This window comes from Trichophyton benhamiae, assembly GCF_000151125.1.
Source record: "Trichophyton benhamiae CBS 112371 chromosome Unknown contig00070.0, whole genome shotgun sequence".
Classification (NCBI taxonomy): domain Eukaryota; kingdom Fungi; phylum Ascomycota; class Eurotiomycetes; order Onygenales; family Arthrodermataceae; genus Trichophyton; species Trichophyton benhamiae.
This window is the reverse complement of record NW_003315101.1, coordinates 42727-69307: the sequence shown is the minus strand read 5'-3', so window position 1 is coordinate 69307 and position 26581 is coordinate 42727. Positions and strand designations below refer to the sequence as shown.

The window sequence follows — 26581 nt, the reverse complement described above, 5'->3', positions numbered from 1 at the left end:
AACCCAGCTAATGACGAATCTCAAATTATACGACTTGATAGATTATACCCTCTATTTCTTCTATATCCTAGGCTCTAGGAGCGTGTTTAACTCCGAACGTTTATATTGGTTTATCGAGAAGTCTCAGGAGAGCAACAGCAACGGTATTGAGGGTACCGATTTCATTATGACCTGTGGGGTTGTAGCAGGGTGTTAGCGATTAGTACGTGTAGAAGGGTAACAAATTAAGAGAATAATAAAGAACATCATACCTCCATATCTAACCCTTTCCCACCTAACTCTCTTCAATGCCTTACTAGGCCCATCCATTCTCTCCCATACGGTGGATTGGATGACTCCATCTTCAGAAGTATGATTGTGCGTAAAGGATCCAAGTTCAACAGCCATTTCTCCACCAGTAGCTGCGTCCCATACACTTCTACCTTCACGCCATGGAATATCACGGTCGTTGATAGCGTGTATAATGGTCAAATCAAATGGCAACGACTCGTGGTTTTGTGCCTGTTTTGGGGCAATGCCTGTCAAAGCAGCAAGTCTAGCTGCTGTGTCCCATCGATCCAGGAGGCGATCCAGTATGTATTTCTTTAGCTGTGGGTATTGAAGTAAAGGTGAAAGAATTGGAGGAATAAAACCCATGATGCAGTAAGAGTGGAGAAGCTGTGGGATATTAGTAAATGGTGCCATGAGAATGACCCCTGCAAATGACTCTTTGGCCTTTACAGGGGAGGAGTCTGAAGGATTTCCGAACGTATGGCGTTCAGCTAGGGCACTGGCAACAGCTGTTCCTAAGCTTTGACCTGCAATGACAATCCTTTTGGGGGAAATCGAGAGTGGTGGTGAGGTTAAGTAGTTAACTACAGTAAGAGCATCCGTAATTAACCCTTCTTCGGTTGGTTTACCTGTAGATCTCCCAAATCCCCTATAGTCAAAGGCAATGACATGGACAGGTCGAGACGGAGTGGAGGCAGAGAGGAAATTTTGATAAACTTTGGGACGATATCCAGTCCCGATGTCAGCTGCATTCCCATGAACTGCAATAGGGTATTAGTAGGTGGCCCTTTAATAATATATGTATCTAGATACGTTACGTACGGTTCACAACGACCCTTGAGTTTTTCTCCTTTGCTAACAGCTGGAATGCAGGTGTCTTGGTAATGTCATCTGGAGGCCCTGAAGGAGGGTTCTGTAAAAGCAGATCCTCATTGTCCTTGTAAAGATGTGTGGGAATAATGTGCCAGGAGTAAAGGGTTTCATTATCAGGGGTAGTAAGAGTGAAAGGTTGGACCTGGGATTCTGTTTCTTGTTAATGTGCAGTCACCAGTCCACAGAGCTAGGGGTATACATACTCAGGAACCCGAAACATTCGACATTGTTCAAATCAAGGCATTTTGATGGATTTATTCCATTGGAGTATAGTACGCTGGAAAGAGTATCAGTACATGCGACATACGGTAGTGAAAGGCAAGCTTGAATAGATACCCTCGTTGGACACCTGGGTGTGTCAAGGACAGGACAGCTAGTAAATATAGGAGGCCGCTAGCTGCCAGAAGCCAGTAGGCCTTTTTGAAAATTGGAAGAAGCTCCATGAATCAAACAGTCGTACTATATAAAATCATCATCAGCCCGTGTTCTGAACAAGTCACCGCGAAACCGACGTTTTATACCTGCCGCACGTAGCTAATCTGAATGACCGTAGCTAGGACAATGTCAAGCCAGCGTCCTTATCATCAAACGAGCGGGTATATATTACAGTATTATGGTGAACTACGCAGCCACCAACTGTGAATATGTATGAGAGTGAAGAAAGCAGACTGACGACTGAGCTATGCTAATTAGTTAGTTTTTGAACTTCGGGAAAAAGGAGGCTGAAAATCACGAGCCAAGGCAAAAGTTCCGCGCTTTCGGGATTTTCGTTTTTAACGACTTCAACATCTCGCGTTGTGGCCGCACCTTTGATTCTGCGTGCCGCGGAGGGCCTTTTTCAATCCACAACGAGGCTAGAGCTTTGTCTGTTCAGCTGTCAGCATGGCAGAGAAGCGAAAGCAGCCTGGACCGGGCAAGAATCGCGGTGGTCGGCCCCGCAAGAAGAGACTCGAAGACGCTGCGGAAGCCGCTCCATCTCCAAAGCGACAGCGAAGACGGGAGCCGTCAGCTACGCCTTCGAAGAAAGCTACTGCAACACCTGCGCCGTCTCTCCCCGTAGAGCCTCCCGCAGAAGAATCACTCCCTACCAAGATATCCGAGAATCAGACGCTACCGACCCTTCCCCGGCCGCAAACACAGAGCTCCCTATCAGACTATCAGTCATATGCAGACAGGTGCGCCTACATTCTGGAGATGGAGAGATATTCTGGATGAGTACGCTTGAAATTCAAGAATTACGCTAATATTTTATTTGAGTAGTGGTGTTATTTCTGCAGCGCTGCATCGATCGCGGACGAGATGGCTTCATGATTGTCTGTTTGAGAAGTACTGGACCAAACCATCAAAGAAGAAGAACCAACCACAACCGACATTTCAAAATCCTCCAAAGGACTCAATGACGAAGTTGGGACCTTGTACGATGGTTATTGAACCGCATTATTTCGATATCATGCTTTATGCCGTACGACGACCGCAATCCCAACAGCCGAACCAGCAGCACCAGCAGAAACCTATGGTTCAACTACAGTATACACCCCCAAGTAACTCGAGCCAGTTTCATGAGTACAATCCTCGACCACCTCCAGTTCAGGCGCCGCCAAATAGATCCTCCAATACCGTCCCTCCTCCCCAGCCTCCTCGCCATCCACAACAACAATATCAGCATCAACAACAGTCGCCATTACCACCTCCTCCTTCCGCCCCTCCGCAGCAGCAGCAGCAGCAGCAGCAACAGCAGCAGCAACAGCACCAACAACCCCGGCAGCCACCCCCGTTACCACATCATCCTCCCCATCCACAGTCCCAAGCGCCTCCGCCTACCACTGCGCCGCCTCCTGGACCCGTTCATCAACCCCCGCCCTCTCAACCTCATGGTCATAACATCCCCCAGAAGCCGCCAAATCCTCCACCTGGGAAACCGAGCACTGACCCTGTTATCCAGCTCCTCGCCAATAGAGCTGCTACCAACCCCGATCTAAGGGCATTAATGAGGATAGTTGCGGATAGTCAAGCTGACCAGGAACAGCTTCGAGCCTTTCAGGCCCATATTGATGAAATAAATGCGATTATTGCTAGTAGAAACTCGAAGGACCCACAACCAAACCAATCACAAGCAAAGACAGAACCCCCTACGCAGATGGGCGCACCTCCAACTTCAGCTAGCGCAGCACAAAACCGAGTTCATACCCCCATTGCGTCACGCAATCCAGCAGTAGCTCCTGGGCCAGTACCCTACCATCCTCAAAATCAACACCCTCATCCCCCGGGACCCCAGTACCCCCCTGGCCCTTCTGGACAGCAAGGGCCAAATTCGATTAAAACTAAACATACCCAGAAGGTACCTCCGCCTCAAAATGGATACTTCCGCCCTCAGTATTCACAGCCAGTTTCACAGCCTGCGAGAATGGATATCAAAAACGTGGTCTTTGAGTTCATTCTACCCGCAGGCTCAAATAATGGCCCAACCGGAGATCGATATTTATTTCCAGAGAATATGATCTTGGATTATTTCCCCGGGAATACTACGGTTATTGCATCTTTCTTAGCAATCAAAAAGATCGGTCCACCGGGATCTTCGACAGAATCAGACAAGAAAGCTCCCGTGAAGGTAAGGGGCAAAAAGGCCAAACTGCTTCAAGCTGCGGCTGCCTCTAACTCCGGTGACAGCCTATCTAAACCACCTGCTTCGGAATCAGAAAGCATGAAGGATACCAAAGGAACAGATGCGGCTGCAACCGCGGAAAATTCTAAGACATCAGATGCCCCTGAAACACCTGATGATAATGCATGTTCAGCTCCAGGAACCAAACCCAAAGCTGAGGAATCTAGTGTTAAGGAGTACTACCAGCCTGTCACATTACGGCTACATGCAAGCAATCCCAGAACTCTCGAACCTCTCGGGCGTGTTGTAAAACCTCCTGGAGAAGTGCGGGATTATATGAATGGTGTTATGGATAGGATTGAGCGTGCCGATATCGAATATCTTGCCTTCAGACTGCCACAAGAACACCGACGAGCTCGTGGCGCTGCAGCAGGAGACGAAACCTCAAAACTCGCAGGTCCTGCGCGAGGCGCTTCAAAGTTCAATGGAACAGAGAGTGAATCAGGTGTGACCACTCCTCGGAATGGGGACAGAGATGACAATGGTAGCAAATCTGTTGAAGTACTGCAAGACCATTATGATCTTCCATCAGGACTTGTGCCTCTCAGACCGTGAATTTTCTTTTTTATTTTCTCCCCGTTATCTCTTCTGCATTGTCGGCGTATACAGATCTTTCTTTTGGGTATTCGGAAGGGAGAAGCATCTCATACATCAGCATGAATTAACGGGTAGAGTGCATGTTTGGAAAGGTGTGGCTCAAAAATGAATTCACATTCTCGCAACTTAGTTATTATTATTACTTCATAAAATCGTTAAGACAGTCTCCCGCTGCTTGACTCCTGTAACTTCTCTTTTGGCAACCATTTTATCTGCGTCTTGCTGAATCTCCAATGATCCCAGCCATTTCCAACAAGGCTCTCCCAGTCTGTTCCTCGGAATCACCGCCACCAACGTTCAGGTGGATCTCCCGGCGTCTTTCAGCTTCGCGAGCTTCAAAATTCCAATTTGCCTGCTGGCGCGCAACAGCATCAGGTATATCTCCATTTGCTGTGGAAGTACGACTGTGATATGGTGACTGTGCAGGCGTGGGCGCCGTCTGAACAACTCCCCAAACTTCAATGTTATAGATTGATATTTTAATCGTTTCACTTTCTGCTTTCGATGGTGGGCGCGATGGAGACCAACGTGCGATTCCAGGGGGAAGGAACACGCCCTCTTCATGACTTAGGCCATTCGACATGACGAATTCAGCGTTTTCCAGAGCGGGATCGATCCACAAACTGCCACTGCCTGCAGGTGTAGGGCGACTTGAGTCCATCGATGTGCGTGTTGGTGGAGGTATTTTGCAGCCGATAGCTATACCAGACTTAGTAGAAAACGATACCACAGGTAGATTGGGTTTCAGAGAATTGATTGATGGAGATCCCTGCATCACTGCATATCTGGGACTTAGTTGGAATAGGTAAGGTAACTGGGACTGATGAGATGTGTCATAATGGGATGTTGATGTCGATGCGGGTAATTTCCAGGGTTGCGGAATATATGCTCCAACAGTTATTATATCGGCTTCATCACCAGAAGAATGATTAATGGAACCTGTTACCAACAGAATACTTGGGGCATCCCAAGTAAGGACGTTATGCGAAAAGGATGTCAGAGATTCGCCATGGGTATCAGAAGAAAATACTCCATGTAGGCGTGTTCCATTTTGCAAAAGGTTGGGGGTTGGAAATGAGGTCGAAAGGAAGAAGGAAAGATGGGAGATCACTGCGGAATCTAGGATGCAGGGTTTAAAAGATCCAGGAAGTATTATTGGCGGGTGTGAAGGTGAAATGCAGAACTCTGTCTTTTTCTGTTTCTCTTCGCTAACCGAGCAAGTTCCGGAGTCCTTTCTCCTGGACAAGTCAAGATTCTTGCTGAAAAGCAGATGCTCAAAAAGTGGAGTTAGAGGGTCAAACATGTACGGAAGGGAGGTCGAGATCACCCAGTAGAAGGTCTCATAATCTATCCCCTTGGTACGGTCTCCGATGTCGAATGAGGTGAGGATGTTTTCGACACAGTAACGAGCAGATTTTAAGGACTCTTCGTTGAGCTGAGAGAAATACTCTGAGGTCTTTTCGCAGGATTGTAACGGGGCTATAACAACAAACAGCATCAATAACCGTTGGAATGTGTCGAATGAAATGTGAGCTTCGTAGGCGGTCCGGTCAATGCGTTGGTCATGCTTAAACACTTCAATTGCGTCCAAGGACTCAAGCGCTGCAAGAACTAGATCGTCGTCATCATTGTAATCGTCGGCATCATTCGAAGGCTTGTCAACTGAGAATCCTGCTTCATCGGATCTGGTTTTGGGTCGACCCTGATCGTTATCCGACTTGTCCCCAGATGTGATAGGAGAAGCTTCCTTTCTTCCGATATCCGCAAGACTTCCAAATAATAGTTTGATACGGTCTTTTTTCCCTCTGCGCAAAACCTTGCCGTAACGGTCTGTCAACAGAACAATCACTTTCACCATGGCGTCAAAGGTGAGAACACTTGGTGCTAGGGTATTTTGAAAAGGGAATGCTCCAAGGTAAGAGACCATGCGAAAAATGACTGGACCCGCATCAAGGGTACCAAGACCAAATTTCTCGTCACCATCTGGTATGCCCAGGAATCTGGATAGAACTTCTTCGTTCCAGTAGTGAATGTCGCCTTGTTTCAATGCCAACGAGTAAAAATTATCCTTCAAGTGGGTTAATTCCAGCGGTGTGAAGCATTTTGACGCGAACCGATGAGCTAGAATGCGGCTCATTTCCTCTAGGAAGTGTTAGATACGCATACTCGTCAAAAGCTTCTGGCATTGTCCCCTAGAGAAATGTACATAAGTTGGTCTAGACTTACCGGGTGACGCTCCATGACCACTGGTATTGGTTGACTGACCAGCACCCATGGTGACGGTAATTCAAACTGCGTGAGATAAGTAGTCTAGGTACTATAAGGCCGTGTAGATATTGACATCCGTGCTAGGTAGTTACCCTGCTGGTTCGTTCAAGTACGGGGTGGGGATTGATACGGATACTAAACTGGGGGGTTTTCCGGAGGTTATATAATCCGCAGAAGACGACGGGTGAATGCGCCCTATTTAAAAAATCCACGCTAATGCCATTTCTAGGCAATTTATCATGTAATTGTTTTGATCAATGACTGCATATCAACCTTTTTGCTTCCCAGTTGCAGCCTTGAATGTTGTTTCTTGTTGCTTATGAAGTTGGCTTGGAACGCCAAGTCACGTGGAAGTCGCATGACATGTCATACTAGTACGTTTTAGGCTAGCGTGTAGTTGTTCTAGACCTGCGGCTCTTCATCACGTGGGTAGTTCCTCAAACGGGAGATAAAAATAGAAAACTGCTTTGTAGCAGGTAAGTATATTGCAACAAACTGTTATGGTTATGTACAGTCCCGTATATGGATGCTTATACTCAAGGGACAGTATTTGAATATGTAAAAGTGTCATTGGTAAATCGCTGGAAAACTATCAAACAAGAACAACACCGACACCGTGCCTCTTGCGCTCATCAGGCTCATTGTTGCTATCAACGCCACCGGCGATGGGTGCTGTTCTGTAATTAAATAGATAGTAGTGAAGCTGTCCATCTCCAGCACCAAACTTGAGCTTTTCGAGGAATAGAGGGTTATCGTGCAATGTCAGGGCATTGAATACATCGAATTTCTCCTAAATATATTGGTCAGCGGGGAGGGATCTGGGATGAAGTGGAGTGAATAGAGAAATTACCTTCTTAGCGATAATCAATGCGTCATTGATAAGTAGCTGCAGACGCTCTTTCAGACCCTTTTCATTTTCGGCAAAAGCTGTCTCTGTGGAATAGTAGTACAAGTATGCAGCTCTGACATTGCTGTGTTTCTCGTTTTGGATCACAGAGGATTCTAGAGAATAAAATGAAAAAAAGTCCGTGATTTGATGGGTATCCTTGTCTTCGACGACGAATGAATATACGACAGTCTCCGACGTGTTTTCCTTGTTGATGAATAGATGTTGGATCTCCTCCTCACTGAAAGTCTGCGAGAGCTCAAACCGTTTCATGTAACGGTTTAGAAGGCTAGACACTGCGCTGACATCTTTGGCTTCCATTGGTCGTAGTCCTGGTGTGGCCGTCGCTGATGGCAGCTGGTTTCGTGCAACCTGCCGGGCTTTCGTAGAACCTGCTGGCAGACCAGAAAATCCCACTTCATATAGCTTCAACCAATCTAAAGCTCGGTGGTAGTAGCGACATGAGCTGATCGGCGTGGGCAGAACAATACCGACCGTGTAGACAGCTTGGAACACACCTCTCAGATAGCATCTCCGAGTTATTTCCTTTATCAAAACCGGCGCGAGACGCTTGGATCGTAGTTTTTTGTGGACACATAGGAAATCGATACCGACTGATCGTATTATTTTTCCGCGTACACAAATTTCGATTGGAATGCCGCAAATTGCCGCCACTAGCTTCCTGGATTTTGAAGCTCGAACTCCAACGTGCCAATCGCTAGTCCATCCAGGCGCCTTAAGTGCCCTTATGCAGAGTTAGCTAGGTTCATTGAACGACAAGAAGCTCATTAGTTTAGAGCACCAACCAGTTTAAAAAGTCTTTCGAGTAGTTAAACCGAAACATCTCACTCTCATCCTCCACGTAATGGTCTGTCAGGAGCTCGTACAGCTCCTGAGTCTCTTTATCATCGTTCAGATCCAGGGTAACCCATTCAAACCCATCAATTAACGGACCTGGTGTCTTCGGTACAGTCTCGATATCAATCTCCTTGATCGGTCCGTCCACTATTTCACCCTTGTCGTCGAATCTTATAACCGGCTGAGTTTGCCAGAACTTATATGATGCCATATCCTTCTTGTTTTTCGGGTTGGCCGCAAGTCCGGCTAGCAGGTCCTTGATGTCCATTTTCCGCATCAACTCTGCGGCCTTCTCACTATCCAGGCCGGCGAGTTCGCCCTTCAGCGCAGGGTTGGAGTCCATCAGCGCCTGTGCCGCTTTCGTGCTGAGTTCTATCGTTGCTTTGCCCTTGCCCTTGCCCTTGTCGCCGCTGCTCACGGTAGTTGAGCCATTCTTGCCTGCGCCGCTGTCGGGTACATCGTTCTGCTGGCCAGGAGCCGGCTCTGCGTCTTGTTTGTCTGCCATGCTGTGGTCGGCGTCTTAATTGTCGGCGTGCTATCCAAGCTGAAGGAGGCGTTGGCGGGGATGAGGGGCAGACGTTGGTGCGGGTTGGGCTTTATTTAAAAGAAGATTTAATTAACTAGGAGTTAAGTTAGTTCCTGGTGTCCATCATGTGGTTGTGGCCCCTGGAGTTCCTCGTTTTTCCTTCTACCGCAATTTCGTCATAGGCGCATTTCATATAGTTATGATATTCTTGGGGGGACTTGGTTACACTTCAGCATTTCTCTAACCTGTGGGCATGATCAGGGGGTGGTTATTGTAGTATTTTATTTGGCAGCCAACTATTAATTAACATAATATTAGCTAGTTACTTCAGCTCTACCAAGGTTAACATCTATCTAAGCTATCCACGTTGGAACCTTGGTTGAATCTGGTCTTTAAAAATAATAAGCAGGGAATACCTATACAAGGTGCAGATATTTGATGTAGTAGAAACTACGTGTAGATCAAGATTGATAGAGTGATCTGGTCGTGCGCATGTGAGTGATCGAGTGACATGAATTGTGGCGCTTGCTAGTTAAATAGAAGTGCTTCCAGGCCCTGAAACCAGGCTCTATGTAGAAAATATAAATGTAAAAAATAACTCCCGTTGTGGAATCATGTTTTAAGTTGAATGAGAACACCGGGTTATAATGCAAGAATATGTCGAAGTAAGTATGAAGCAGCCGAAAAGAATAAAATATATAAAAAAATGCCTAGCTTTGTGGAACGCAGCTTCAAGTACCTTTGACCTGGGGATTCGTCTCTAGAACTTCAAGGAGGCCGCCGATAAGGTGTAAACTGCCAGTGGCCAATACACTGACAGCAACACTCTCTGAAGAAGAGCCCTCTTCGTTGTGTGCTGCGGCTATACTGCGCGCAGTCTCCACGGCCTCTTCTATCGTAGCCTTGACTTCCACTTCAGTGTCTGGTGACAGGCTACGCCATACCTTCGCTAGGTTATTCTGCACACTGAGTTTCTCAATATCTGAGGCATCTGTATTGATGCTCACGAGGTCTGGTCGGTATCCCGCCTCTTTGAAAGTCACATTCGTGCAAAAGATGGCATGTGTGAAGACACAGTTGCCAGCAGTCAGTGCTTTGTGCAGGGTATTTGCCAGCGCAGTGCTGTCCCGCGTCTGCTGGTTAAAAATCAAGATGCAAGGTTTCCTTTTGCCTTCAGTAGGTCGCGTCTGCGTATATGGCAGACTTGAGAACCAGGTCCCAGCAACTTCAATACTATCGGCCGTATGTCCTCCGTCGATATGCCAGATCAAGCCCTTTTCCTTTCTAATTTCGCATCGGCCACCTAGTTTTACCCCTTCGAGGCCGGCCTTGAACTTTTCGGGTAGAGGGGTCTTGTCGATGTACGATGGTACATCAGGGAAGCCAAGTTTCTTTAAAAATGAGCTACAGATAGCTACTGCCAGCTCTGCATTTTTGTTTTGAAACTCGCCTGAGAGGCCCAATGAAATCTTCCCTGGGGCGAGGTCCGGGTGGCCCTGTGCAACATGCAGCTGGGTTTTTCTTTCCTCCGCCCGTTTTCGAAGGACGTCCATTGCAGTCTCAGGCTGTGGTGCGGTGTAGGCCATGGTTCCAGGCTTCATGATCCCTGCCTTATGCCATGCTATTTCTTCGATGGTTGAGCCCAACATCGCCACATGATCGATTCCCAGGCTAGTTATGCCTTCGACCACGGGGTTCACCACAATATTCGTTGTGTCGTACTCCCCACCTATACCGCACTCTATAATCGCAGCGTCTACATTCTCCCTCAAGTAGGTGTGGAATGCCATTATGGTAAGAAATCGGAAGTAGTTCGGTTTCACATTCGGCCCTTTCGGATCCTCCCCTCTGGCGCGCGCACCTTCTTCCAGCAGATCCCATATTTCAAAAAAGTATTGCGTGAATTGTGACTCTGTTAATGGGGTGTTGTTAATTTGTATCCTTTCCCGTACGAATCGAAGATGAGGAGAGGTGTAAAGGCCGATCTTTTCAAACTTAGGCGTTGACTGTGAAGTTGAGGTATCCGCATCCTTTTTCGGAGTCAGGTATTGCGATAATATGGAGGATATAAATGCGCATGTAGACCCTTTGCCCTTGGTACCAGCGATGTGTATTATATTCAATCGATCAAAGTCAGATGGCTATCAGTAAAATGAATGTAGAATAACGGTTAGCAGTGCGCCTGGCAGCTTTTCGTGGGCGGTAAATGGGGGACTTCAGCAACTCACTTTGTGTCCTATTTTCTTGCACCACTCAATCGTTTCTGGTATTGACTGCTCATTCAGAACACGACCAGACTGGCGCATAGCATTAATAATGGAAAAATTTGTTTGAAGCGAATTCAACGCCGCAATAGCGTCCTGCAAAGCAAGTCCTGTATCAGTCGAAGTACTTACTCCCCGCGGGGGACCGCCCGTGTGGACATGCGCAGACTTACCCCATATGTCCGATCCATCGTAGAAATCCGGCGGCAGGACCGCGAGAGATAGTGAGTACGGGACTTAAAGACTATGTGAGACCAATGACTTCTGATTAGCATCGAGAGTCGTGAAAGGAGCTGCCGGTGTGTGTTCTGGTTCTGCGCTCGCTGTTGCTGCGTCTTCAATCCCTCCTCGTTTTGACGTTTCGGACCGAAGAGAACTTTTTCTCTTAACTACCGGAGCTTAACTAACTTAACTCTCGCGCTCCTGCAGGAACAGCCAGACATGCATAAAAGCCGAACATGCTAAGGGACTTTTCATAGGCAAAGACGACTACCTGTCGATGTTGCCGACATGCTGGGGACGCACAAGGCAGCATGATAACTTGTATTAAACATTTTTTGTGACTATAAACTCGAATGAGCCGCAGCAGAGAAGAAAAGGGTAAATGCAAAAGGAGCTGCGTCTATGCACAATTGATACAAAAGAAAGGGAAGACAGAAAACCCGGTCTATAAATGTCCATCTACTCTATCCTCTTTTTGCCTTCTTCCATAAAGCCGAGTCGTGCGTTGCTCACTCCTCGCTGGCGTCCCGTAGTCGGTATAAAGTCACCAATGAGCTTATCCTTGCTCGCCCGGCGAAGGGCTTCTGCATATCCTTCCGCTCCTGTAGTAGGGGTGTTGAGCTTTGGCCAGTTGACCTATGTATCAAATTAGTAAAATAGATCGAGAGATACCCGAAGCCTGGAATGCTGACAACTTACATATAACATGCCGTGAGAATGTATAAAATTTAGACACCAGGCAGCAACTACTATCCAAAAGATAAGGAAGATTCTCAACGGCCATCCGGTAGAGTCTGGCAGCTGGCGAGTGAATGTAGCTACCAGTATCATAAATATTGCTGCTCCTAAAATGTATGGGATGGATTGGATAACGAGGGGTCTTCGGTCGGCAAATACATATGATGCAGTGGTCGACGGGAGGTAGGTGCCATGGAAGAGATCAAAGGCGTCTTGTCTCGGTCCGTCCATAAAATTATTCAAGATATACCTGGTGATGGAGTTGTTGCCATCCTGAAGAGCACCGGCCTTCGTTCGTTCGCCGGTCCGAGTGAAGTCGGTCTTCAGAGCGCCAGTCCCAGAGTACGACTTTGAGACAACATCTGCGTTATCAGCCCACATATTTCGGAAGAGGTCTCGGAAGACCAAATCATCGTCAGTCTTCTCTCCTGGCATCAGGATGCCGCAATCGATAAATTGGCGGGTCAAGGTATATCGGCCAAGCATGCTCTGAACAACGTTCGTTCGGTCCAGACAATCCATACAATTTGTTCGAACGACTGAGGATTGCAGTCTTCTTGCTTCCAGAGTACCTGATGGGTTACCTAACGACTCAATGCCACTGAAGTACTGGCCGCGCTGGAGGCCCTCGTTGAGTTGGTTCAAAAGAAGTTCTGCTCTGTGCCACTGCAGACCCTTGGTTTCATTGTGGAAATCGAAGTATATGTAATGGAGTCGGTCCATCAGTTGCTCTTTACTCGAAGATTCTAGGGTGTGCATCTTTTCAGGAGAGAGTATGTCGGATTCCTTTGCTTCGGTTGGTGAAGATAAGAGTAATCTCACCATCTGCTCATACGCTCTTTTCATCTGCTCTTCGCGACCCTTTTGATTGACCAGATTGACGAGGAAGTTCTCTCCGTAGGTCTCGATCTGGTCCGAGAAGTGTTTTCGAGCTGCTGAAGATGCAGCGTCCACACCACGCACGGCAAGTTTTGGAGTGTAATGCAAGTTGTTCACTTCAGCCCAGTAGACTGGAATACTTCCTCGGGTCTGAACAAATGACAGGACCTGCAGCTCTTTGTGGCTCTTCTCCCCAATTTTGCTGTCTCCCATACCCACCCCTCCTGCGAACCCGGAGACTGCTCCATTCGAATCATTCAAGATAGCGATCTGTTCTGTCTCGTTATAATTCGAGACATTTCCATGTTCATCAATTCCACGGGAAAAATATCGGGTGCCTGCTCTGAACCTCGAACGGCGAGTTATAAGAGCAAAGGTAAATGGGGTAGATTTGATTTTGGCTGTAGTTATGCGCAGCATGCCAAACATGACTGGCAATATATATGGGTCGACATCCGACGACTGTCCACTCCTGATCCCTGTGTTTTCAGATAGCCCGGTGCTAAAATCTATCAGGTCTGTCTGTATGAAACGGTTCCAAAAAAATCGGTCGTCCGCTCGTTTCCAAAGAGGCAGTGAAAGGTCACTCTGGGACTGGCGCTGGAAACTGTTCGTGATATCGAGCGAGTAGGAGTAATACATCGGCCCCGTGGCTAATAGTTTCTTTAGGAGTGCGAGGTAGGCATCTTCGTCTGGGTCGTGGAGAGGCGTCTCACGGAGAGGTAAGAATTCAGTCGCAACGACCTTATATACCATATGACCCCTCAGCCTCCCCATTGGTTGTTCTTTTGTAATGACAATGACATATTTATCTATAATAATTAGTTTCATTTCCCCTACGTAGGCCAGATATCAAAGAGGGGAGCAGGCAGCCATACCAAGCTTCAGTTTGATAATACCCAATATTCCAGCAATGCTAGAGACTCGTTTTGCCTGATGAGTAGACGCCTTCTCAAGTCGCAAGTCGCCTGTCGGTCGGTCTATGACCAAGCTATGAGTGGTGGAAGCAGAGGCCGATCTGAAGGCATAGCAGTGCGGCGAGGCGTAGAGGTTGATGTCACGGAAAGGGAGATTTGGCGACATCTTTTTTCAGGGCAGCCCAGACAGGCTCGCCAGGCTTGAGTGTAGAATGGTAATAATAAAAGGTATCTTCTGTATTCAGAACATGGCCTATTGGCCTGCTGGCTTTTGCAGAGTGTAGCAGGGTAATAAACACGAAGCGCTTGCTTGTGGGTTGTGATGTCTTGTGGCCGACGCAGGAGGTTGGCGAAGCGCGACGCTAACTCAAGTAACGAGTTCACCAAGTTTATGACGTGGAGCGCACTGCTTTTGCTGGGCAGTTTCAGCCTGACTTGGTTGTCTATTTATATATCAACACGCAGGGGGGAAGGAATGTTAACAGAAACTGGAGGCTTCTCTGTTGGTTTTGATAAGAGTGTTAGAAGCATTCTCTGCTCTTGATATGCTGTCGCGATGAGATCTTAAGATACAGAGCAAGGAGTACTACTATTGCGTTTTCATTCATCGCATCTCGACTACGGCGATACCCCAGAGTTACTATGACTACAATAAAGTCTCGAAACGCATGGTTTATTCCAATTATTGCTGTCAAATTTTTCAAGTTGCAAAAACTATAGAGAAACTTGATGCTTGGTTCTTGATATTTTGTCTTTCAAACGCCATTTGATACACCCACAGGAGTTAAGTTAGCGATCGAATTTCCATCGCAGTAGCCATTATTTCATGGAGCATATATCCTAATACGCATAAGATACCCTACTGAGCAGAAAGTCCCTGGAGAATGGAGGCGTTGGGACTCAACGGAGTCTCATCAATTTCCATGCATCTCGTCCTGGTAAAAAAGGAGGAGCCGGTCATTCTTCGATTTATCTGCTGTCAACAGGACCGCAGAACGAGCTACAACCTCAGAGCCCTGGAGAGCACCCACTGGTTGGCTCGACAAGCTCATGCTCTATTCCGTCCAAGAGGGAAACAGACTGTTCACTTCCAGGAATGCGATACTTATGGATGTGTTTGTTATATAACTGCGCTGGGTAAAGCGGAGGATAGTTGAGGAACTGAAATGTGTGATAGGGCAATGCCAAGTTGAAATTTATGCATGTAGATGTACTGATATCCATGCTGAAACCGATATTTCCAATCCCAAGCCTGCAGGCAGTGAAATGAAGTGCGATGAGACACCGTAACGCCGGGCTTGCAAGACATAGAAGACATAAAACGTACATCGGCCGCCGTGTAGGGTATATATAGGTGTAACGGCGGGTCCGGAAGATGATTAGTGAAAAAAAAGGAAAGGCAGGGAGGTGATCATCTCTTCCCCCGATACCGTCCTCGTGGATATCTGCCATCTCGACCACGGTTCTCTCTCCTCCACTCTCTCTCCCGCTCTTCCTCCCGCTCCTGTTCCTCTCTGATCCTTGCTCGTTCACTCTCAATCTCCTCCTGCGTCTTTTCCACTCTGACGGTCGGTTTGGGCAAGTTTTCTGACCAGCGCGGATGAGCACCCTCAGTACACGTCTTCCCAGCAGGACAGAAACCCGCAAGATAAAACCGACACAGCTTCCTCCTCACATGCCGTTTGGCGCAGATAGGACCCAACGGACAGAACCCTTGATCATAATGTTCGCACTGCGGCAGCTTTGCATCACCAGAGAGATGCTGGTACAGACAGTCGTCCCCGTTGGGACAAAATCCGTTACGGGAGAAGGACTGACATTCTGGCATCCGCCGCAGGTTGTACTCGTGTAGATATTCGCATTTCAGCCCTTTCTTGCACAGCCCCTTGAGATAATGCTTGCATACCAGACTCCCATGTGTGGACGAAGGGGCTATCGCGGGAGACGAAGAGGTCGATATGCGAGATGGAGTCGGGTGTCTCTCTGCACAGAGCGGGCCGAGCGGACAGTGGCCTTCACGGTAGGCCTTGCAAACCGGCACATCGGAAGCAAGGGCAAAGCTAAAGGATTTGGCAACGAAGTCTGAAAAGGCAAACTTGGTGAAATTGGGGTCTCGAGGCGTTCCAGGCGAGACTATTCGATCTGCGATTCTCTGGACTTCGGCCATGACGACGACAAAACCAGCGACGGCGACGGTGACGGATGGCTTGCTGTCCTCTCCTTTTCCCGCTGCGCTCTTTCTGTACCAGCGGTCGGGACCTTGGGAGTGTAATTATAACATGAAACGTGTGTCTCGCGTGCTGGGCAGCCCGGTCTGGATGTGTATCTGCCTGTCCCGTTCCCCCAGTGTGCCTTGCAGAGCTCCTTGAGCTTGCTTTCTCTGCTTTTCTTCGCTTTCTGCACGTCTTTTTTCGGTCGTTTGTTTTTTTTATTTTATTTTTGGGTTTTGGTTTTTTTGGCGCCAAAAGCCAGGTGTTATTATGTAATCCTAGATCACGTGAGGGTTTCTGATATCAAACTCTCGGTTCGCGGATTAAAGCAAGCAAGCAAGCAAGCAAAGCGACAAGACAAGACGGGGAAAAGGGGCAACGGAAGAAGCGGCCGAGGAGGCAGATAACAAGGGCGAGGACAGGAGGCGATCGGTCGGCGATGGCTCCGTGCGATCACTGGGCATGGCGAGTTATCGCTGCTGGGCGTCTAGACTTGGTCTGCGGCATGCCTCGTGTGAATACGAGAGAGAGGGAGCCTCCCTGGCAGACGCATGGATGATGGAGCGAGGTGAAAGCGCAAGGAAGCCATAACTCCCAGTTGATTGATTATGCTTGCTTTTTCCCGAGCACTAAGTAAAGGTCCTTTCCGTCCGTTCGCGACTGTGCTGGCGCTACCCGGGCTCGTTACCCCAAATTTATACTCCGTCCACCCTGCGCGGCCCTGGCTCGGTGACAGCATCAACCACCGCAGACCGCGTCATGTATCAGCCGACCTGGCGCTTCCACCGCCATCCGCGCATCTCCAGAGCCCTCGTCTGGCTCGAGGCAGTGGGCGCCTCGACCAGATTGCTATCGTGCAGGACTGAGAGAGGAAGAAGAAGCAAAGAATGGCTGCGACGGGGCGCCGTGACCCCCCCTTAAAAAAACTTATACATGCAACCTTTCTTCTTCGAAGCATACATACTTATACTTACTTGCACACCACCGTTTTCCATATTTATTTTTCGCATCTGCCTCCGTTCAGCCTGGGACAAGAGAACCAACTAAACGGCTGAATTATATTTAATCCGTCCGCTCCCGCTTCCCCTCCCCTGCTGGCTCGTTCATGCATGCGAGGGCTTTTTCTTCTTCCTTTACTCCTGATCGTTATTTTATTTTTTGCTGGTCTCGTGTCCACCTACCAGAAGGGGCGTCCCTCAACACCAACCCTGCATGCTTTTCTCTCCCTCCCCCTTCTCTCTCTCCTCGCCGGCGCTTCTCCTTCTCCTGTGTCGCCTGTCCTTTTTGTAAAAACCGCAGTCGGGTATTCCTCTGTCTATATCGCCTATGTGTTTTGAGATGTTTCGGTTCAAGCCGTCGTCGTGGTTTTCCTCTAGAGAAACCATGGACAGCCAAGCGTCGCAGGTGGGCGCCGCCGCGTCCATCAGCTGCATCGAGCAGTCTCTCTGCCAGATTCCGATATTCTCAAACGCCGTCTACTACCCCAATTGGCGGATATACAAGAGTAGCCCTCCGTCCTCGCTGAAGCTGGGCTACGTCTCGCATGTTTTTTATGCATTTGCTTGGTGAGAGATCCTTCCCGGCTCCCCACCCTCACCCCTACATTTTATGGCCAGCCCCGCGTAACTCCCTGGATGTTATCGCGGAGTATGTTGCCCGCCATAGGGTAATTTTCTGATAGAAGGGTCGAGACTGACCAAAGATGATGCATGTTGTCGTGTGTTTTGGTATATAGGGTCAAGCCAGATGGCACAGTATATGTCAGTACTCCCCCTTCCCTCCCTTTTTCATTAGCTTGGCGGGTATGATTGAAAGGAAAATGATTCTAACGCAGCCAGTAGTTGAGTGATGAATGGGCCGACGAACAGATGCCGGTAGACGGTGCAAAGGGTTGCATCAGAGCGTTCACCCAGTCGAAGCGGCAATATCCACAGCTGAAGGTCATCCTCTCAATCGGCGGTGGAGGGGCTGGCAGCGAGAACTTTGCAGCCGTTGCAGCGGATCCAGTTTTGACAGCGAACTTCGTGGAGACCGCAAAGAATCTGGTAGACAAGTTCAGCCTTGACGGACTAGATGGTACGGAATACTCCATCTGTACCTTCATTTCCCTTAGAACTGCAAACATACTAATTATTCTTAACCCATATTTATAGTTGACTGGGAGCATCCATCTGACCCCCAGCAGGGTATAAATTACATATCTCTTCTCGCTACTCTTCGAGAACAGCTGCCATCGCCTCAATACATCCTCTCATCCGCCCTGCCGGCCGGTCAGTGGGCCCTGCAACATATCAATCTACACCTAGCGCAATATTACCTTGATGTAATAAATGTCATGACATACGACTTCTCTGGCCCATGGGTGCCGCAATGCGGCCACCAATCTCAGCTCTTCGCTCCCGAGCAACCCCATAACGATGCCGCTCATCTCTCATGCAGCTCTGCCGTTTCATACTTGCTCGCCCAAGGTGTTCCGCCTCATAAAATCTTAATGGGTATACCGGTGTACGGTCGTGGTTTCCCAGGTACCAACAGTGTTGGGCAGTACTCATGTCCCGCACCTGATGGATCCGACAAACCGGTAGATGACGGCGCAGGTAACGAAAAAGAGATAGTATTTGACTACTGTGATCTCCCCGTGTCAGGTTCGATAGAGCAACATGACCCTGAAGTTGGCAATGCGGCGTTTTGCGTCGACAACGAGCAGAATTCCGGGTTCATCTCGTACGATTCACCACAGAGTGTCAAGTTGAAGGCACAGTTTGTTAAGCAGACGGGTCTGGCGGGGCTGTTTTATTGGCACATTGCCGCAGACTCGACTACTGCAGCCAGAAGTCTGATTGCTACAGGGTATAATACCATGCATGATTTGTAGGAGCGTTTATTATGTTGTTGGGTTATTATTGTTTGGTTCTTGTTGTTTGAACAGCACATCGGAGTTACGGCATTGTCATCGTTCCTCATGCATCGGATATTGGAAGGTGCTTGGCTTGTAGTTATCCTTGTCTTTGAATCAAAAAAGCATATAGCATCTTACTGTAGCTATTATTCTTGGTATTCAAGAGAACAGGTTCTGATGTTTTATTATCGACCGTCGACCTGCAGCCTGCCCTGTATGTCAGAGACATTAACCCCTGGGATGTATTACTTGGCTACGACCAGCTTTACAGGCATGGTTTGACCCTGGGATCTATAGAAACTACTCCGTGTGTACAAGAATTGTGTCTTCGTGCTCGAGAACAAAGTGTCTATATTCTACCCTAACTGCCTTCCAAAACAAGATACGAGAAGTGAGCATGATTTTAGGTACCATGGCTTATCGTATCTTCATTGAAGGTGACTGCATACTATCTACAGGGTACCACTAGGAGCTACGGCAATCATGAAACAGGTACAATATTAACTAGAGCTCAGCCAATAGTAAATGGGAGGAGCTGTTGAAACCTGCTCCCAATATATTTACCCTAACTACCACTGTCAACAATAGGTCCAACCATTATCATAACACCAGCAAAGCAAGCAATATGTACAGTTATCGCCCGCTACACTCTAATCTTTGACACAAGCGTATCTCCAATATGAGCCAACGAAGTCTCAAAGCCATTGAATATCGACGCCTTCCAATTCGCCCCCTTACCACCAGGCTTAGCCTGCTTCCCCACAAACGCAACGTAAAGAACATCGTGCTTCTCATGACCGTTATCGCCCGATAAATGTTCGTCGGGAAAACATGCGTTGGCAAGAGACACTGACGCCTCGCCTACATCGGTGCCGCCGTTGGTGTCGCCCCATACGCCGTAGAACTGTAGTATATTCATTAGATAACACATCCGTCTCCACCGGCGACAAGGCTTTCTCCTACCAATGTATTATTGCATACCACAGCTACGACGCTGAGTGACTCTACGCCCGAGGTGGAGGGCATGTAACTTGGCTGCGAGCCCTGGTTACCCAGCACGACGTATGCGTGTTTGTTCGGGTCTAGATCTTCGATGCCATAGCGAGATATCTCGTGTTTGAAGGCTGTTTGGTCTTGTCCTGATGGGTCATTGGAACAGGCTCCCTTGGACCTGTTGATTCCATCGCAGTCAACGTCCATGTCTGCCAGAGCCATGCGGTCCGAAGACCCAGTGAGGTAGATGATGCCTTCGTGGTCGCCGCAGTAGGTGAAACCGCCTTATTACATTCCAATTGTTAGTGGGTAAGGCAGGCCGTTTCGGGAAAGGGGGGACCGGTATCTTGATATAGGTTTGGGTGGGGGTATACTTCGGTTGTGCCCGTCGGTGAACCTGGTGCTGCTTAGAGGGGAGTGGCAACGGTTACTCTATGCAAGTAGCCGTTAGTATTGTGGTAGGCGAGGTGTTTGTCCGATTGATGTATATGTGCATGTATAATATATGTAGCACATGCCTTTGCGTGGTTGTACAACTTCTGCAGGTTTGTAGGTACAGGGCGCCCGGCCGCGGAGGCTAGTGCAGCAAAGGCCAGAACGACCATGTAGAGGGTCAACTTGAGAAATGTAGCCATTGCCATTGATTTGGAATAGGTAGAGGATGAATGTGCATTTTTTCGCCCTCCACATGGACTACGCTGGCGGATTTAAAGCAGTCGCAGAAGAAGAATTCCCCTATTGTCCAATTTACATCCTCATCCTCATTCCTCCATCCTCCATGCCGAAGAGGATATAAGCCCGATATCAAACGGCCATGACAGGCTCTTTGCACGACGCTGGCCATGCTGGAGGGAAATCCCGATGCTGTGTATGCTGCTGTCTACGCGGCCATGGGCGAGGCTAGAGTTGGACAGAGACGCAGTTTGGCAAGCGCGGAGGAGCTATTTCAGGCGAGCCATATCAGGATGCCGACAGACGGTAGCCGTGCTCCTCATGGAGATGGCCGAGGGGTATATGTTCTGCATTATTGGTGTAGATGGACATCTGTCGTGAAAGCACGCTGTATCAAGCATGTTTGTTACATAGAGAGGGTATGTGCAGGGCCATGCTGTCAGGCTGCCATGCGTTTCATCCTGGTGGTAGCACCGGGAGTATGTAGGCACCTGTACCTGCATACATGCCGTCCACCCGTCCAGAACGGCATCTCCCGTACTTCATAGAACCGCCTGGTAGCTGTATAGCACAGTTATATTCAAGAGTCTGACTTGGACGTTGTCTTAAGGTCAAACGGCTCCTTCCTTCTTCGTCAAAGTTAGCCTGCCGCTTACCTAATACCCGTCTTACTAACAAGCCCTAACCTCCGGCCCAAACTCCGCTCTTACTCCGGCCGCGCGGCTCCACGCCGGCGGAAACTTCCCTTTTCTCCTGGTTAACCCCTTTTTCTCCTTTTCGCTCGCAACCACAGAACAGCCCCTGCCTGTAACCTGTAACCTGTAACCTGGTCCGGGTTTGAGAAAAAAAAGGGACGAAGCCAAGGGAGAATCCACCGCCATGCCTGCTGTCTCCATCAGACCAACCAGGGAGAGGACGCCCAACAGAACCAGCCTGAGCCAATGGCATGCGTTGTAAAAGTGCGGTGGACTGACTCGACTTTCAGCATTGGGTAAATGGTAGAATCGATGATGCAAAGGAAAGAGAAGAAAAAAAAAAAAAAAAAAAAAAAGAATTCTTGTCAATTGAAGTCTGGTTGGGTTGGGGGCGCATGACCAGCTGAAAAGTTCAAAGGAAATTGGAGTAACCTCGTTGGCTGGAGATGACTGGTTAGTTTCCCCGGTAACGTTAGTTAACCGACCGATCTGAAAACTAGGCGCGATGCGTTGCGATCGAAGACATACTAGTGGACGATAGAAAGGTGGGTGAAAAAAAATAAGACAGTAGTAGTTAGTTAGTTGGGGAACGAGTGATGACTCCATTGACTCGCCTCTTGACAGCACGTTAGTGTTTGAGAGCAGAGGAGGGGAGGAAAAGGGCAAGAAAAAAAAAAAAAAAAAGAAGAATAAGAAGAAGAGGGCTGAAAGTGATGTGCAAGGTTTCCTTTTTTTTTTTTCTTTCGTGAGCGTGGAAGATCTGCTTGGGAGAGGCGCCTGGTAGAGTTGGTAGGGCGATGGTGCGATGGGCGAGATGCATGCAAGCAATAATCACTAGTTAGGTTGATGGCCAAGCTATGATTTAATAGAAAAAGCTTGTTATCATGTTTTAGAGGCAAAGACAGCTCGGTTGGTATACGCGGTAGTAGCTCGTTAGGTCGGCGATGGACTAGGAATGAATAGAAAAGGGGGATGGAGATGGATATTGAAGTGAGGTATCATTCATGTATCGTGATAGGTATATAGGATGAAAAAACATCAACAAGTCTGTACAAATAATCGAATGCAAAACAAACCTGGTGCCCGTCCGGTATATATATATATAGAGCCTTTCCGTACATACATTAGGTCAGTAAGGTAGAGAGAGAAGTAAAAGGTAGTGTGAAAAGGAAGAAAAGAGCAAGAGCAAATTGGTATTATTTATTTTCCTCCACTTAGGATGGCGGGGACGTTGAGGTCGACCTTGAGGGTGTTTGCGGCGAGCGCCTTGGTGTAATATGGTAGTTCCTTGCCGTGGGCGACGCTGGAGTTGCCGAGGATAGTGACGGGGACGATGCCGTTGGAGTATTTGCTTTCCTTGCCGGTCTGCTTGAGAACGTAGGCGAGGTCTGCTTTGGCCTGCATGGGGATGTTGTTGTCTCCTGGTTTGATGACGACGTCGTGGAGGACAGAGTAGCCGATTGGGTGGCCGTCGACAGCCAGGTTAAGGGTGAGGTTGCCCTACATAGATTAGTATATAGATATAGATATAGATATATTGAATGGCTGGGTGTCGGCTTACCATGTCCAGGGTAAGGACTGAAGGGTTGGGAATGAAGGCGTTGCCCTTCATGTTGAATTCGGTGTCTGGGATATTTCCGATCTTGATATCGGTGATGTTGAAGCCCTCGAGGTGGTTCATTCCTGGTGAAAAAGGTTAGCAAGCGGGTAATTGAGTGAGTATAGACAAGAGTGTGGCTTTACCCTTGAGAGTGGTGGTCTTGTCGTAGTCGACGTCTGTCTTCTGCAGGCCACCGAGCTTAAGCTTGGTTGTGCCGACGATGTTGAGCTTGACTTCCTTGGAGAGCATGATGGCCTTGGAGAAAGCAGAGAAGCCCTCTGAGTTCTCGATCTTGACGTCCTGGTCGATGATGGCCTTGACTCCGTCGTCGGCCTTGACCTGGGGAGTGTGGAGGGTCATGAAGGACTCCTGCTGGCCTTCGAGGTAGACCTTGGCCTCGAAGGGGTCGAGAGTAGGGTGGTACTTTGACTTGGAGCCGATGACCTGGGTGACCTTGACGTGGAGCGCATCTGGTCTTGGGTTGGTGGTCTGCATGTCTGCGATGGTGAGGGTGGAGGCAGAGACATCTTCCTGCGCCAGTTTGGGGTATGCGACGAATATACTACAACACCATCAGCATTGAACAAAGAATATATCATATGTGTGTGTGTGGTATGTATAGAAATAAGCTTGGACCTACACTGGAAGGACGATGACCAGGACGACTATGACGAAGATGATGACCAGCAGCCACCAGAAACGACGGCAGAAGGCGCCAATGCGAGACCCCAGCGATCCCTTGGGGACGGTGTCGATGGTCTCGATGTTGTGTTTGCCGGTCATGGTGGTGGTGGTGGTGGTGGTGAGCCTTCCTCTGTGGCTGGGAGGGGGATGTATAGAAAGAGAGGAAACGCGAAGGGGGAGAGAGAGAGGCCGGCGACTGTCTCTCTAATATATGCAAGTCAAGCCCCCCGACACCGCGTAGAGATGAAGGGTAACTTGGGGGGGAGGAGGAGGAGGGTCTAAGATGTTGATATGTACGGGAATGCCAGGCGGTGGTTATGTATAATGTCAGGCAAATATATGCAATATAAACTAGAGAGCACCCCCCTGGTTAGCGCGGACAGTCAAAAGCAAGAGAAGAGGGCGCAAATTGTCGCACGATGACGCCGGATTGCATGTTGTTCATGCAACAGAGACGGAGAAATGGAAAGGGGGGGGTTGGTGGTGGTGGAATGTTAGAGGAACGCCGGTCCTACCTGAAGTCCTGTGCCAGCAGCACTCAGAAGCGAAGCAGAATTAGAGAGAGAGAAGAAGAAGAAGAAGAAGAAGCCAGCAGCCAGCAAGGAGGAGGAGACAGGAGTCTGCGACGGTGGGAGATGAAGGGACGGGGGGGGAGGCCGGGCGGCTTGTTATACTTAAAGCAAGGACGGCGTCAAAGGCATGAGACAGACGAACGAACCCGCAGCCCGCCCGAGAAAAGAAAAAGCCAAAGGGGGAAAAGAAACGAAGGGACGCCAGCAGGGATATTCTGGCATGTAGAAGACTAAGTAGAAGGCTAGGTAGAAGACTAGGTAGAAGACTACTAGGTAGAAGACGACGAAGACGACGAAGAAGAGGAGAGCAGGCGAGCAGCGACAGCTCGGTGGAGGCGACCTTCTTTGCTTTTTTCTTGTCCTTTTTTTTTTTTTACTTTACCATGCCCGGGATACAACTACGAGCTGCTACGCGGACGGCCATACGGAGTACCGTGTCTCCAATCCAACGGGGTACGGGGAGGAGATCGAGGGACGGCGGTTGGGCGGGCGGCGCAGGAGAGGAGGAGACGGCCCATCCTGACCATATCCATTAGGTATTAACATACTTCCCCGTGGAGAGAGAGCTGCGAGATGGAGATGGAGACGGAGACGGGGGATGGGGGATGGGGGCTGGAGATGGGGGATGCACGATGCGAGATGCACGATGGAGAGAGTCCGGGGTAGCCAGCGTGAAAGGGGAGAAGAAGCTCGTGATGCCGACGGGCTATAGAGCTGGCAGCCATAGCGAGTAGTAGGAACTCTGCGAGTCTTGTTCTTCGTCGTCTTCTTCGTCTTCTGCTCAGTTCTTCTTCTTGCTTGTGTTTTAGTCTTTAGCGTTTAGGAAGAAGAAACGAAGGAAAAAGCATGTGAGGAGGAAAAAGCTTGGGTCGAAGAAACCTTTTGGCAAGCTCTCGCATGTCCTTGTCTCTCTCTCTCTGTCTCTCTCTCTCTCTCGATCTGCTGCACCTCTGGACCTCCTTTCTTCTGGCATCTGCTTTGACATCGTCTTCTCTGTCTCTCTGTCTTCCTCTTCCTCTTCATCATCTTCTTCTTCCTCTTCTTCTTCTTCTTCAACTTCAACTTCATCTTCTTTTTTTCTTCTTTTTTGGTTTTCCTGAGGTGGGGCCAACCTAGTCCCGTTTAGGCCTTAGCCCCGTTCCGCCCTTTGAAAACTCTGCTGTGATTATGTAATGCCGAGGTAGAACTTTATTTTCTTGACTCGAACAGCATTTAATATTAATTATTGCTATCATTCTTATAGGAAGAAAAAAAAAGGGGGCGATTGGGTTTGCAGGAGTCCGGGGAAGCAGTCGTGGAGTGCAGATAAGATGAGATCAGATCGGATCAGTCAATAATAGTAATAATGATAATGATAATAATGATAATAACATCCGTAAGTGCTGACACTTAGGGGAGGAAGAACGAAAACGAGCAGGCCAACACATGCCGAAAAGCCAGCCAGCCAGCCCCCCCGCACGTGACAAAAGAGAGATTTGCGACGGGCATCCCGTAGATCATGGCAAGCCAACCGAGAGCAAAAGAAAGACAGCAGCAGAGGAAGAAGGGCGCTCGTTGCTTTTTTGGAAGAGCTTGCCATGCGAGCGACACAGACCAGTCGGCGTGCATATTTAGCATTTTTGCTTGGGGCGGCGTTCGCTCGTTTCTTCTTCTGCTGTTGCTGCTGCTGCTACTGCTACTGCGGCTGGCGGCGTCGGCTTGCCCGTTTTCTACTTATAACTGCTCGAGCACTTGGACGATGACACGGCATGGCTACGGTGACGTGCATGCTCACGGTGATGGCCGGTAAGTCGTAGAAGTAGAAGTCGAAGTCGAAGTCGAAGTCGAAGTCGTAGTGATGGTCAGCGCTTACCGATAGGCGCTCTCTCATGACTTCATGGATGGAGTTGGATCGACGAGCATGGAGCCCGAAGGTGAGACGAGTCGACTTGGATGCTTCGGACAGAAGCCGTCCTGGGAGAGAGACACTACTGATACTCCGTTTTGCGGAGATGGAGACCGTCAACTACGGATACTGTATACTGGTATACTGGTATACTGGCTGCTGACATATGCCCGATGCAAGTGTTGGGATAGGCCGGCGGACGAAAGGCAGCGATGGCCACGGCGGGCGTCGACTGACGGGCGGGACAAGCAACTCCTCGACCGGCAAAGCCGTTTCATCGACATCACCTCCCAATTGCTTAAAAACTCCTCCCGTCATCGTCTTCCTCCCCGTCATCGTCCTCGTTCGTTCTCTTCTTTCATATGACACCGAGTCTGCATGCTGCCACCTGCGGCCCATGCTCCCGCTGCC

General features: G+C 48.8%; 12 protein-coding genes across 12 annotated transcripts; 3 read left to right on the top strand and 9 right to left on the bottom strand.

The window, feature by feature from the left end:
• Positions 1-100: 100 nt before the first annotated feature.
• On the bottom strand, positions 101-1586 carry ARB_00217 (uncharacterized protein; the record flags this gene model as incomplete). Its single annotated transcript, XM_003013353.1, has 4 exons — positions 101-171; positions 252-1031; positions 1093-1293; positions 1451-1586. 4 exons carry the CDS (start codon positions 1584-1586, stop codon positions 101-103), a joined length of 1188 nt encoding a protein of 395 aa, XP_003013399.1.
• Positions 1587-2025: 439 nt separating this feature from the next.
• On the top strand, positions 2026-4360 carry ARB_00216 (uncharacterized protein; the record flags this gene model as incomplete). Its single annotated transcript, XM_003013352.1, has 2 exons — positions 2026-2318; positions 2404-4360. 2 exons carry the CDS (start codon positions 2026-2028, stop codon positions 4358-4360), a joined length of 2250 nt encoding a protein of 749 aa, XP_003013398.1.
• A 250-nt stretch (positions 4361-4610) lies between these two features.
• ARB_00215 (uncharacterized protein) lies at positions 4611-6677 on the bottom strand (the record flags this gene model as incomplete). The annotated part of the gene is made up of 2 exons (XM_003013351.1): positions 4611-6544; positions 6629-6677. The coding sequence occupies 2 exons, from the start codon at positions 6675-6677 to the stop codon at positions 4611-4613; spliced, it is 1983 nt and encodes a 660-aa protein (XP_003013397.1).
• Positions 6678-7262: 585 nt separating this feature from the next.
• ARB_00214 (uncharacterized protein) lies at positions 7263-7877 on the bottom strand (the record flags this gene model as incomplete). The annotated part of the gene is made up of 2 exons (XM_003013350.1): positions 7263-7460; positions 7521-7877. The coding sequence occupies 2 exons, from the start codon at positions 7875-7877 to the stop codon at positions 7263-7265; spliced, it is 555 nt and encodes a 184-aa protein (XP_003013396.1).
• Positions 7878-8349: 472 nt separating this feature from the next.
• On the bottom strand, positions 8350-8919 carry ARB_00213 (uncharacterized protein; the record flags this gene model as incomplete). Its single annotated transcript, XM_003013349.1, has 1 exon — positions 8350-8919. One exon carries the CDS (start codon positions 8917-8919, stop codon positions 8350-8352), a length of 570 nt encoding a protein of 189 aa, XP_003013395.1.
• Positions 8920-9671: 752 nt separating this feature from the next.
• Positions 9672-11395, bottom strand: ARB_00212 (uncharacterized protein; the record flags this gene model as incomplete). Its single annotated transcript, XM_003013348.1, has 3 exons — positions 9672-11081; positions 11169-11300; positions 11378-11395. 3 exons carry the CDS (start codon positions 11393-11395, stop codon positions 9672-9674), a joined length of 1560 nt encoding a protein of 519 aa, XP_003013394.1.
• Positions 11396-11885: 490 nt separating this feature from the next.
• Positions 11886-14126, bottom strand: ARB_00211 (uncharacterized protein; the record flags this gene model as incomplete). The annotated part of the gene is made up of 3 exons (XM_003013347.1): positions 11886-12062; positions 12126-13855; positions 13922-14126. The coding sequence occupies 3 exons, from the start codon at positions 14124-14126 to the stop codon at positions 11886-11888; spliced, it is 2112 nt and encodes a 703-aa protein (XP_003013393.1).
• Positions 14127-15371: 1245 nt separating this feature from the next.
• On the bottom strand, positions 15372-16127 carry ARB_00210 (uncharacterized protein; the record flags this gene model as incomplete). Its single annotated transcript, XM_003013346.1, has 1 exon — positions 15372-16127. One exon carries the CDS (start codon positions 16125-16127, stop codon positions 15372-15374), a length of 756 nt encoding a protein of 251 aa, XP_003013392.1.
• A 1911-nt stretch (positions 16128-18038) lies between these two features.
• On the top strand, positions 18039-19045 carry ARB_00209 (uncharacterized protein; the record flags this gene model as incomplete). The annotated part of the gene is made up of 2 exons (XM_003013345.1): positions 18039-18246; positions 18324-19045. The coding sequence occupies 2 exons, from the start codon at positions 18039-18041 to the stop codon at positions 19043-19045; spliced, it is 930 nt and encodes a 309-aa protein (XP_003013391.1).
• A 3584-nt stretch (positions 19046-22629) lies between these two features.
• ARB_00208 (uncharacterized protein) lies at positions 22630-23812 on the bottom strand (the record flags this gene model as incomplete). The annotated part of the gene is made up of 4 exons (XM_003013344.1): positions 22630-22929; positions 22991-23112; positions 23173-23591; positions 23670-23812. 4 exons carry the CDS (start codon positions 23810-23812, stop codon positions 22630-22632), a joined length of 984 nt encoding a protein of 327 aa, XP_003013390.1.
• Positions 23813-24132: 320 nt separating this feature from the next.
• ARB_00207 (uncharacterized protein) lies at positions 24133-24519 on the top strand (the record flags this gene model as incomplete). The annotated part of the gene is made up of 1 exon (XM_003013343.1): positions 24133-24519. One exon carries the CDS (start codon positions 24133-24135, stop codon positions 24517-24519), a length of 387 nt encoding a protein of 128 aa, XP_003013389.1.
• A 571-nt stretch (positions 24520-25090) lies between these two features.
• Positions 25091-25497, bottom strand: ARB_00206 (uncharacterized protein; the record flags this gene model as incomplete). The annotated part of the gene is made up of 2 exons (XM_003013342.1): positions 25091-25397; positions 25493-25497. 2 exons carry the CDS (start codon positions 25495-25497, stop codon positions 25091-25093), a joined length of 312 nt encoding a protein of 103 aa, XP_003013388.1.
• Between the last annotated feature and the right edge of the window lie 1084 nt (positions 25498-26581).